Here is a 13096-nt window from a genome sequence, read left to right on the forward strand (position 1 = left end):
ATGGAAGGAACCTAGACGTCCATCAACAGATGAATGGATAAAGAAGACATGGTGTATATATATATACAGTGAATATTATGCAGCCATCAAGAACCCTGAAATCTTGCCATTTGCAATGGCGTGGATGGAACTAGAGGGTATTATGCTAAGCAAAATCGGTCAATCAAAGACAGATAATTATCATATGATCTCTCTGATATGAGGAATTTGAGAGGCAGGGCAGGGGTTGGGGGGTAGGAAGGGAAAAAATGAAACAAGATGGGACCAGGGAGGGAGACAAACCATAAGAGACACTTAATTTCAGGAAACAAACTGAGGATTCCTGGAGGAGAGGAGGGTGGTAGGGAGAGGGTGGTTGGGTGATGGACACTGGGGAGGGTATGTGCCATGGTGAGTGCTGTGAATTTTGTAAGACTGATGATTCACAGACCTGTATCCCTGAAAAAAATAATACATTATAGGTTAATAAAGTAAAAATTTTAAAAATTTTAAAAAGAGGCCCCTTAACATAGGGCCTCATGTATGTATAGCTTAAAAAAGGTCTGTAAATTCAATCTTTTCAATGTGTTACAACTGTATAAAGAAAAGCAGTTATTAATTTATCCTAAGGAGCAGCTCTCACAAGTGTGAGCAGGATGATTAGTTTCTCTGTCATGAAAACACAAGAAAATCACTGGATTATTCTAATGAATTTTAAAGCAACTGACAAAACTAAAGATGAAGTTCTTTTTTTCCCCAATCTCTATCCTCCCTTCACTCTTCTCCCTAGAGATTTCTCCTACTTGCCTTTAAAGGTATACTGGTCCTGTAACTACCCTTTTGGGAACCTAACTGAATCCTATGCCTTCACTGCTTCTGGGTTTGCAAGAGTGGAGAAGCCAGAAGAGCTGTTGAGAACATCTGAGAGACTCTCAAGTATCAGGCTATTTCCGTACCTTCTCTTGTATTCCTTAGACCAGGCAACAATAGGTATTATTTCCACTTTACAGATAAGCTAATAAGTTCAGAAAGGTTAATAACTTTGCTCAAAGTTACAAAACAACCACAAGTTAAAAGCTTGTGATGTCCGAAGTGAGGGATGGATTAAAGAAATAAAAGAGCAAAGGCATAAAAAACTTTTAAAAAATTCCAAGATGCAAGGCCACAGGTAAGCAAACAACAAACACATTTTCAGGCATACTATCCACCAAATTCTAACACTTTCTTGAGGTTAAAAACTTAAACCAAGAAATTCTGTGTAAACACCTAGCTCAACCAATTATGATCAGGTCTTTATTACACTTTAAGAACTATATGTCAGCTCTTAAGAAAACAAATACTGTTAAGTAAAGTCGAGATCAAACGCATGGTGTTTTAAGATTTAGCATCTAGGGACTCCTGGGTGGCTCAGTTGGTTGAGCGGCTGCCTTCATTTAGCTCAGGTCATGATCCCAGCATCCTGGGATCAGGTCCCACATTGGGCTCCTCGCTCAGCGGGGAGCCTGCTTCTCCTTCTGCCAGTGCTCATTCTCTCTGATAAATAAATAAATAAGATTTACCATCTACTCACTCCGACTACTTACCAGGATTTATAAACCTATGGAAATCAGCCATAATACCTTCCTGGAGAGAGTATTTCACACAGCCTATTTCACAAGGGAGGAAGCGCTGTGCACAGTGCGGAGGTAGCTCGCCATGGCTAAAAATGTTCAAAAAATAGAAAATGCCTCCAAGCAGAGCTAAAAAGAAAGAAATAAAAAGAAAAAAAAAAAAGGTAAGACTACACAAACAGTTGTGAGTTAACTCCTCCACAAAAGCAAAAGTTTTAGAACCATTTTCCTTGTGCTCCTATCATCCTAAGAGCAAGAAAACTGATCATTTGTACCAGATAAATGAATCAAAATTTTTATTACACTTATCAAGAATTACAGTGGTAACCACTCTGCATGAAGCAACAAAATTATTCAAACTTGCAGCCAGCTCTACATAACTTAGCTAAACATAAGCCCTGAATTTTAGGAATGACTTAAGAAAAGCTGTGACCCATATTCAACAAATATGAGAGGTTCGGGAAATAAAGCCAAGTAGAATCAGTATAGAAAAACTCTGATATAAACTATGGACAATTTAGTTCACTCTTCACCTTTACCCAATATACACAAGAGCACCAATAAATATTCAACGAGAATGTGAAGAGTCTTACTTAACAGGATTGACCACATTTAAGACTGTTAGAAGTTTATTAATTTTCAACAAATTCAGAACACAAAACAAGCCAGAAGGAATAACGAGGATTCTTATTAGGTAAGTTCTTTTCTAGGCTAGCTCAATAGTTCAACCTCTTTATAATTTATATGTATTTAAAGGTCTAGCTATAAACACTTAAATATATGAAGTATATTTATTAACATAAAAAGCAGTTATTAACCAAGAAACCCGATTTTTTGTATAAAACACAACAAAATCTCTCCACTGTTATTTCAACAAATGCAAATTACCCGATCTTTCACAACTTTAGCACCACCATATTTGAACACTGGTAGTCAATTACTCTGAAATGCAGGATCAAAATGAACAGAACACATAATTAATCATCACTATATCACAGTGTCTTGAGCACCCACATTTATCTAAGCGTTTTGCTTTTAGGATTACTCTACCTTGATCACTTTTTAGAGACAAATTTGAAATATCAGGGGGTGAAACATTCTGCCTTGGTACAAGCATGCCTGGCCACCTCAGTGGAGTGGAAACAGGTTTCTAAAGAGAAAGAAAATAATTTGTCACATACTCAAACTCTTACTGGGCACTTTATACGAATACTTAAATTTAGCAAAATAACTGAAAAACAGTTCACAGATTACTTCGGTAATGAATGAGCCCAATGAGTAAATACGCACGCATTTGTCAATACGTATTTGTCAATGACACCAACACCCAGAGACAAGGGCAAAATCTATAAATATTCTGAATCAAAAGGTGAGTGGTAAACAACCAATTCAACTACTGCTGAAAACCATTTCCCACTACTGATAATCTAAATTAATCTCACTGAGTCACAGAAGTGACCATGTGATCATAGATTTGTAATCTAAAATAATCCCACGGAGTCACTGAGCCCAGTGGCCAAAAGGACATCATTCGACAAAGTTCTCTAAATTGTTTTTCACTTAAACTAACAACTCAATCATGCTGACCCAATGAGGAACGTATACAACACGGCTTACATTTTGAGAGGAAATGTCTTATAAGAAATTACAGTTAAATAAAAAAAGGCAAGGTTCCCCTATATAAGTACAGTTCAACCAATTAGAGCTTCTACCCAAACATACACCTACAAAATAAAAATCTCTCACACCAAAAGCAAGCAAAGCTCTCTTGAATTTCAACCCAATGTTGACAGTTTCAACAATGGAATTTCACTATGTAAGAATGGAAAGAACACGGAGGGAGGGGAAAAGTTGACAATCACGCTGAATTTCCCCATACAAGTCAAGAAAATCTGTACTGAGTACTTTATCCTTCTACGACGTGTAAGTTTACTCGAATCAACTTCATTCCACTCTTACCTATACGGCACACTAGCATTCACCAGCGTGGGCAGGTTTTATTATTTCAACTTTTTATTTTATTTTTATTTTTTTAAGATTTTATTTATTTGACAGACAGAGATCACAGTAGGCAGAGAGGCAGGCAGAGAGAGAGGAGGAAGCAGGCTCCCCGCTGAGCAGAGAGCCCGATGCTGGACTTGATCCCAGGACCCTGAGATCATGACCTGAGCCGAAGGCAGCGGCTTAACCCACTGAGCCACCGAGGCGCCCCATGTTATTTCAACTTTTTAAACACAACAGCGTGCCTGGTTCCAAGTTCATTGAAAAAGAGAGAACTCAGGGCGATCCAAGCTACTTTTAAACATAAAATAAAGGGGGGGGGGGTCTTTAATCATAAAGGGGTTTGAAAGGAGCCCTTAGAGTTCATGCAGTACAAAGCTTAAAACCAACACTCTCATCACTGACCAGGATTTACCGATGCAGGTTTCCCAACAGGGATTCCCCCAGCCTTTCACCACCAAGTAACAACACGTGCCCCAGTGAGGGAACCTGCTGGCTTTTTAACAGGCGCCCTAACACCAGGGAGGAAAAAAAGAAAAATTCTTCTTTGCACTCAGGGAAGCACCCACCAGCTCACCCTTGGCTTCACCCGCTCGCTCGCTCGCTCGGCATCTGGCGAACCCGCCTGTGGCCCCGGCCGGGAGCTGCTCGTCTCGGGCCAACCTTACCTGCTTCTCGGAAGGCCCAGCGTCCCTTCCCTGGGCCGCTCTCCACTCTCGCGCCATTTCTGCATATTTCTCCTTTTCTTCCTCCCTCAAAAGCTTGGGGACATTGAAGGGGGTTGAGAAAGGAGAGAAACAGCAATGAGTTCCGAGCGCCCTGGGCCCCAGGGGCGGAAGCGTAGACCGTACAGGTGGTCCCGGCGCTGGTTTGCCCCGGAGCGGGAACAGGGAGGCTTCCCTTCCCTCCAACAGGGCCCGAGGCGTCCCTGGCCTCCTCGTCGCCTCGCCCTCCCACTGCCCAACTGCCTGGTCTGCCCCCCGCCCAGACCCCCCTGCCCCCCACGCCCCCCACCTTACCGCCCAGTCAGCAGAGCAGTAGGGGATGGCATCAGCGACGCGAGCCACAGGCAGGCCTCGCCTCCGTAACTCGGGGATCTTCTCCTGCACAAAGAAATAGTAGGCATTACGGCTGGCCCTGCGGTTTGGCATGGCGAGCGAGGCCAGGATTCGACGACGTGCGCCGGAGACACCACAAGCCGCCGGCGCCCTCGCCGGGCTCCCGCCCTTAGTAACCGAGGCCGGCGCCTGCGCGCGAAGGCCTACAGCTCTCGACCAATCAGGGCGCGTTGCGCAGCCGCACTGGCCTCGCTGGGAGGCAAACAGCCTGAGACGGACTCGTGGGGCCGTGGGGGTGGGGTGGAGCGGCGAGCGTGGTCACAGGCGCAAAGCATTCTGATTGGCTGGGATGAGGCGTTGGTGGGCGTGCTGTCACGTGGAAGGTCTGGCGCCGTTCCTGTGCATTATTGCGTAATATGTGTCAAAGCCGGTAGAGGGAAAGAGGTCTGGAGAGTGGTTCAAGGTCTTTCGTGTTTTTTAACTGTAAAAGGCCGCCTCTGGGCCGAGCACTGGGAGGTGTTGGGTGGGGGGACAGAGTGAGGAGCGCGATAAACAAGATCTTTTCCTTCCGGAAGTTTACAGTCCGGTGGGGAGAGTTTGAGAGGAAGATGATGAAACAAGTGCATCAACCAGTAGGGGCTTTTTTCGGTTACTGCTTTTTTGTGTTTCCCCCATTCTTAAGTCACACCACTTAGAGTTGTAACGAATATGTGGTTTTTTTTTTTTTTTAGGCAAATTTAAATGTGTTAGGAAGAAAATGTACAATAAGAAGCTAGATTTAAATAATGTCCTTGAATAAAATTTTATAGGTTTCCTCCTAAAGGTTGTGTCATTTTTTTGTTAGTTTTATTCCTGGTATGTATTTGGAGCTACTATGAAAGTTTTTGTTTCCACTGCATCTTCTTTGTTTTCTTTTTATTCTTTAAGTTTAATTTAGTTAACATATACTGTATTATTAGTAGAATTTAGTGATTCGTCTGTTGCATGTAACACCCAGTGTTCATTACATCAAATGCCTGCCTTAATGCCCATCACCCAATTATCCCTTGTCCCCAGCCACTTCCCTTCCAGCAACTCTGTTTGTTTCCTAGAGTTCAGCTTCTCTTATGGGTTGCCTCCTCTCTATTTTCATCTTCTTTTATTTTTCCTTTTCTTTCCCTATGTTCATCTGTTTCATTTCACATGAGTGAAGTCACATGACATTTATCTTTCTCTGACTGACTTATTTCACTTGGCATAATACCCTCTAGTTCCATCTGCATCATTGCAAATGGCAAGATTTCATTATTTTTGATGGCTGTGTAATATTACAGAGTATATATACCAAAACTACTTCATCCATTCATCAGTTGATGGACATTTCACCTCTTTGCATAGTTTGGCTATTGTGGACATTGCTGTTATAAACATTGGGGTGCATGTGCCCCTTCAAATCACTGTGACTGAATGGGTCAACCAAGAAATTAAGAATTTAAAAAATACTTAGAGGCAAATAAAAATGAAAGCATGAAATTTCAGAATGTTTGGGCTGCATCAAAGGTGGTCCTAAGAGAGAAGTATATTACAATACAGACCTTTCTCAAGAAACAGGAAAAGTCTTAAATATACAACCTAACATTGCATCAAAAGGAGCTGGGAAAAGAATGCCAAATAAAGTTTAAATCCAGTAGGAGAAGAGAAATAATAAAGATTAGGGCAGAAATCAATGATATAGAAAAAAAAAAAAGAACAGAACAGAACAGAACAGACCAACAAAACTAAGAGCTGGTTCCTTGAAAGAATTGATAAGATTAATAAACCCCTAGCCAGACTCACCAAAAAGAAAAGAGAAAGGACCCAAATTTTAAAAATCATGAATGAAAGAGGAGAGATCACAACCAACACTAAGAAAATACAATTATAAGAACATATGAGCAACTATATGTCAACAAATTAGGCAATCTGGGAGAAATGGATGCATTCCTGGGAACTTATAAACTACCAAAACTGAAACAGGAAGACATAGAAAACCTGAACAGACCCATAACCAGCAAAGAAATTGAAGCAGTCATAAAAAGTGTCCCAACAAACAGGAGTCTAGGGCCAGATGGCTTCCCAGGGGAATTCTACCAAACATTTAAAGAACTAATACCTATTCTTCTGAAGTGGTTTCAAAAAATAGAAATGGAAGGGAAACTTCCAAACTCATTTTAGAGGTTAGCATTACCTTGATCCCCAAACCAGACAAAGGCCCTACCACAAAGGAGATTTACAGAGCACAGTTGCAAAAATTCTCAACAAGATACTAGCCAGTAGGATGCATGAAAAGGATTATTCACCACACCCAAGTGGGATGTATTCCTGGACTGTAAGGTTCAACATCTGCAAATCAATTGATGTGATACACTACATTAATTTAAAAAAAAGACAAGAGCCATAATATCCTCTCAATAGATGCAGAAAAGCATCTGACAAAATACAGCATCCTTTCTTGATTAGATGCTTCCACAGTGTAGGGATAGAGGGAATATACCTCAATACCATACAAGCTGTATATGAAAAGCCCACAGCAAATTTCATTCTCAATGGGGAAAAACTGAAACTGAAAGCTTTTCCCCCAAGGTCAGGAAGACCACACGGATGTCCATTATCACCACTATTGTTCAACATAGTACTAGGTTCTAGCCTCAGCAATCAGACAACAAAAAGAAATAAAAGGCATCCAAATCAACAAAGAATTAGTTACAATAACTCTTACTGTCCTTATCTGTTGAGTCCCTCATTCTGTGTCGTTTCTGGGTCTGGTTCTACTGATTGATTTTTCTCCTTACTGCTTCTTTGCAAGCTTGGTAAAATTTGATTTGATGACAATTGTAGATTTTATCTTTCTGAGTGCTGCATATTTTTGTATTCTTATAAATATTCTTGTGCTTTTTCTGGGACAGAGTTATGTTATGGAAACAGTTGGAAACCGTTGGAGTATAGTTTTTCCTTCTTTTTGAGTCTTGCTTTTATGCTCTGTAATTTGATATCAGAGCAACCTTTAGGGCTAATTTTCTCCTTTGCTGATATAATACCCTTCTTAGTACTCTGCCTGACAACCCGTGAATTTGGAAGTTTTTCCGTTTTGGCTGATGGAAATACAAACTATTTCTAGCCCTGTGTGAATTTCAAGGATTGTTCCTTCTAATCCTTTCAGGTTGTTCTTTCTCTGGCACTGTGTAGTTTCCTCCCACACATGCACAGATCAGTATTCAGAAGGGAGATCCTTAGCACATTTCCAGAGCTCTTTCTTTTTACTGTTCTCTCTTTTTTGGTACTCTGCCCTGCAAATTCTAGTCACTGTGGCCTACCTAGACACCAACTCCATCTCCTCAACCCCAGGGAGACCACAGGGCTCTACCCAGGTTACTCCTCCTGTTGCATTCTGGACACTCCCTCCAGACAGCATCCTGGGGCAATCACATGGCTCACCTTGTTTGTCTCTGTTCTTTCAGGGATTAGTCACCTTGGCTCCTTGATGTCCAGTGTCTGAAAACATTGTTTTATATATTTGATCAAACTCTTAGTCCTTTAAGATGCTGGATAAAGTCATTCCTTGTTATTCTACCTTGGCCAAGATTGCTTTACCTTATTTTGACATTTTAAAACAATATGTAGATTTAAGTGCTAAATTTTTCAATGTGTAATCAGGACAAATCTCTCTGAGGAGATGCCATTTAAAACAAGAAAGCCTGCGAAAGAATAGAGCTAATCATGTAAGGAATTAAAAAAGAGCATTCTAGGTGGAGAGAACAATATACGAAATGGTCTCAGACAACAAATAGTTTGGTGTATCATCAGAATAGACAGAAGATTGGTTGATGTTACAGTGTCCTCTCATGTGGAGAAGGCACATGCTGAGGATGGAGTGATGAGCAGGAATTTGGACATGGCAGTGTCAAGGATTCAAGTATTACTAAGTATGTGGGTGGTCATTGAGAGATATATTTTTAAAAAGTGTCATGATATGGTTTACAGCTGAAGAAGACCAGTCTTGTTACCATGTGGAGAATAGGTTCAAAGCAGTAAAAGTGGGCATAGGGTGAACAGATAGGAGGTCCCTTCAGAAGTCCATGTGAGAGGTGATGGTGACCTAGAACAGAAAAGAAGCAGGAGAAATGAAAGGAAGATGATGGCTCCAAATTATACTTTGGGAAAAAAGAACCATCTGATGGATTCGATGTAGAAGTGAAAGAAGAGGAGGAATCCTAGGGTTTTGGCTTGAGTAACCCAGTGGCAAGTCGTGTCTAGCAATAGTAAGAACTGGGGAGGGAAGACAGTGCTGGTACCAAAGAGGGTCCAATGCTCTTCCTAATTCCTATTACCTGCTCCTCTCCTTCTTTGATACAACTGATGTTTTCATCAATCTTACTTACAGTAAAGTTCTATGTGAATGGATCAGTTTTCCCTCTTTCCACCCAGATTGATCTTCTTATTCGGAAATTCTAGAGGGTGGCAGGTGTTGGCTGGGGTATTGAATGGCAGGGGGGATCAGATATGTTAATTTTGAAATGCCTCTTATACATTCAAGTGGAGATGTCAAGTAGGCAGTTTGTGGTCTACGTCTGGTATTCTGCACTAGAGATAGAATTTGGAAACAATTTGGACATAAAGTTGGTGCTTAAATTCATAGAAATGAAATAGATCACCTAGGCTGAGAGTGAAGAGAGGAAAAAAGTTTCTAGGATGGAGTTCTCGAGAACACCAGCATTTAGAAATCAGAATAGGAAAACCCAGCAAAGATGACTAAAAAGGAATGTCTGAAGAAGCAAGGAGAAAACCAGGGAAACCAAGACAAGAGGGTATTTACAAGAAGTGCCTAATTTATTCAATAAATATATATGGAAAGCCTATGGAGTACCAAGCTTAGTTTTAGGACCAAGAACACATTAAACATTACAAAACTTATAACATAGTGAGGCATGCAAACAAGAAAGAAACAACTCTGTATATAATAAGATGTCTGAATACACTAGTGGACAATAAATCTAGTGAAGAAAAATAATGCAGGATAAGGGAAGAGGCACTGATTGAAGGTGAAATTGAGGGTGGTCAGAAAAGGCCCTATTTGAGAAATGAAATTAAGCAAACAGTGGAAGAAGTGAGGAAGCAAACTGTGAAGATGTCAGGCAAAGAGCCTTCCACGCAGAGGGAACAGCATGGGCAGAGACACCAAGATGGGCACATGTCAAGTGTGAGTGAGGAACAGCAAAGCAAGTCTGTGGGTGCAGGGAGACAGGCAAGTAAGAAAATAGAGAGGGGTTTGGAAAGGGGATTTGGGCCAAACCATGTAAGAAACTTAGACTTCACCTATATAGGGAAGAAGCCATTGAAGACTTGGAGGACATTTACTGTTTTTTGGGTTTTTTTGTTTTGTTTTGTTTTTTTGTTTTGTTTTGTTTTTTTAACATGAAGTATGAAGAGATTTTCAACCGGGTGTTATGAAACCAAGAACACATGGCATTTTAGGAAAATATTTTTCCTAATGCTAGTTTTTCTTCTGATGCTCGTTTAAGTTAAGGCCCTGACATTGTTCAGTGTGTATCCTGTGCTGATAATAATAGTAATCCCAGTTCATGTTCCTCAAAAGCTACTGTGTCAGACTCTGCTAAGCACTGCACGAGGGCCATCTCCTTTCTCCTTCTCACAGCAGTCTTGTGAAACAGATTATAGAATCATCCCCATTTTGCAGAACAGGAAATTGAGGCTTAAACTAGTAAAGTGACATCCCCAGCTTGCACAGCCCATGAGTGCCTCTGACCTCTATGAGATCCCTGCTTCTTAAGCGTTCTTATTCCAAGCTGTTCCTTATCGATACTCAAGGATGTTTATTACATAACGCTTTGCCAAAGCAAAAAGAGGGATTTCCAAGTTCCTCATCACCTCCAAATGTTGCCCGAGTGCACAACCATACTCAAGTAACTCACCCAAAGCCTCGTTGATTCCTCTGCCTTGTTCACTCAGGCCATGCGGATTCTACCTTGTGTCTCCCTGCCATGCCTCTCCCACTTAATGTTTGCTTCCCATTTCTGCTCCCCTGTAGCCTAGTTTTGGTGCTCGTTCCTTTTTGGACTCTTGTAATGAGCTCTCACATGGAAAAGGTTGTCTCTCTTGCCATGAATCCATCCTACACCCTGTGGCCAGAATAACTTGGCTGAAACACAAGTCTAATCTTGTTCTTCTCTGAGAAATCCTTGTGTGATCCACAGCATGTGGAATTGAGTTCAGACCTGGTAGCCTGGCTCCCCTTGGTCTGACCTCAGCCTCCCTTTCTGGCCCTATTGCTGACCCTGCCCTTTGTAAAGCCGTGTCACAGGCAGCAGACCCCCTTCTGCGCTGCACCTGTTGCCTTTGTCTGCATGATCTCCTGCTCCACTTCGGCTTTTAGAAATTCTGCCCAGATCATGTTTGAGACTTAGCTCAGGGATTACCTTTCCTTGAAGAGATCTCTGACCAGCACCCCTAGTGAGTAATTGACCCCTCTCTCTTTGTTCCACCACCATACCTGGCATTTGTCCTAAAATAAGGCCTATCACACCCTCACAGTTAAAGACCATATGTCTGTCTCTTCCCCACCCCAACACACACACATTGCTGCATCTCACCTGTAAAGTCTTTGACATAAGGGACTGTGACTCATTCATCTTTAAATTCCTTTCATCTTCAATTTCTAGACAGCATGGTATCTAGAATATAGTAGGTGCTCAATAAATGTGTACAGACTAAGTGAATGAATTCAGGGAAGAGAGAAGAAAAGATAAGGAAAAAGGAGGAAGAACCTAAAACAGTTTGCAACTAATTAGACAAAAATCCACATGGTTCCTCTCAGTGTCTAAGGCACCCACTGAGAACCGGGGTGGGAGTATGATATTAACAGTTCTATGAGAGAGCTTCAGGGAACAATGCCAACACAAAGGTCAAGGCTGCTGTTCTTTAACACCAGCTTTTGAGAGCCCACAGATGACCCCTCTTTTGTTTGAGCTGTTTCCTTTTATGCTCAGTGTTCTGGTTCTCTCATTCTAGCTCCCTTCCCTGTTCTCTGGGGGTGAGGTCATCAGATGACATACATCTTCTGGCTCACTTCCGTCTCTCAGGTCCCAACTTTGACCTGTGCCAGGGAAGAAGGGCTCTAGGAGAATGCTTAGGGCTGAGAAGCAATCCTCTGGCTTAATCATCAAGGCCTTGATAAAAATACAGGAAGACAGGCCCTCTTTCATCTTATCCTCTTTGGGCCAAAGGATACTGCTCCATCACTAAAATGGTCTCTGCTGCTGATCTGGGGGGCTGTTAATGTTGCGCAGGTCTTTAAAGGACACTGACATTGATGCAAAAAGAAACAGAAGGGGGCGCCTGGGTGGTGCAGTTGGTTGAGTCCAACTCTTGGTTTTGGCTCAGGTGGTGACCTTGGGGTCCAGGAATCAGTCCCAAGTTGGGCTCTGCACTCAGCACGGAGTTTGCTTAAAGCCTCTCTCCCTCTGCCTCTTCCCTCTACCCCCGCATGTGCTCTCTCTCAAATAAATAAATAAATCCTTAAAAACAACAACAACAACAACAACAACAACAAAACAACAAACAAACAAAAACAACAACAAAAAGAAACAAAAGCAAAAACCAGAGAAAGGGCTCATGAAAGAGAAGCAAGCTTACTTCATCTTTGGCTCTGTAACTCACAAAGAAATTACAGTTGAACTCTCAGTCAGTAAGGGCTCCCAGGGCCTCGACTGCTCATAATTAACTTGATTAACTGCTTAAGACTGAGACAGAATGAGAGCAGGTGCCCGTTTGGAGGCTTTGTATCTGGCTAAAGATACAGGCCTGACAAAACACCTGTCACTTCTTCTCTGTGCCTCTCTCCTTCCTCTAGGGATGTCCCAGAAACAGAGAATTGTGGCGCAGTTGTATCTTTTGTCTAGCAACTTTTTCTATGTTGTATAAAACATTAGAGGGTCTAGAAAATGAGGTAGAAGATAGAAACAAAGGACAGTCCTACCCAGAGATAACCATTCTTAGTCTTCTGTTGTTTCCATTGCCTCTTTTAACTGCATTTTCCATATTTTGGACCATGCTGTAGTACAGTTTTATGCGCTGCTCTTTTTTCTGTACATTGTCCTTGGAAATTGTCCTCTGCAAGGGAATTGTCATTAGAGAGCTAACTCAGGTGGAGGCTGCCCACTGTCAGTGGGGTCTGGCCTCCGGATGGGGCAGGCAGACAACATCTAGTTCAGCACCCTCCACCACTGTCACTGTCATTTGCTTTGAAGCTTGAGACAGCAGGCCTTTGGGTTAAATCGGCTTCAAGTACATGGAATTTTCAGCACATTTTCCCAATCTTTTACTTATTATATACTTACCACTGTTCTTGGCAGTACAGCTTTTTAAATTTTTTGGCTCTTGCATTCCACATTTGCATTTCCTTTCTTTAAAGCA

At 41.8% G+C, this 13096-nt stretch overlaps 1 protein-coding gene across 1 annotated transcript in view; it reads right to left on the reverse strand.

Moving 5' to 3' along the window:
• MAEL (maelstrom spermatogenic transposon silencer) overlaps positions 1 to 4927 on the reverse strand; it is a 33181-nt gene extending 28254 nt beyond the window's left edge. Inside the window, exons 1-4 of the mRNA XM_059145625.1 lie at positions 4610 to 4927; positions 4259 to 4351; positions 2640 to 2739; positions 1563 to 1718 (exon numbers count right to left, since the gene is read on the reverse strand). Coding sequence (XP_059001608.1) covers positions 1563 to 1718; positions 2640 to 2739; positions 4259 to 4351; positions 4610 to 4741 — 481 coding nt within the window. The 5' untranslated portion in view covers positions 4742 to 4927. The remainder of the gene's footprint in view (positions 1 to 1562; positions 1719 to 2639; positions 2740 to 4258; positions 4352 to 4609) is intronic.
• Between the last annotated feature and the right edge of the window lie 8169 nt (positions 4928 to 13096).

Source organism: Mustela lutreola, chromosome 14, assembly GCF_030435805.1.
Source record: "Mustela lutreola isolate mMusLut2 chromosome 14, mMusLut2.pri, whole genome shotgun sequence".
NCBI classification, from domain to species: Eukaryota; Metazoa; Chordata; class Mammalia; order Carnivora; family Mustelidae; genus Mustela; species Mustela lutreola.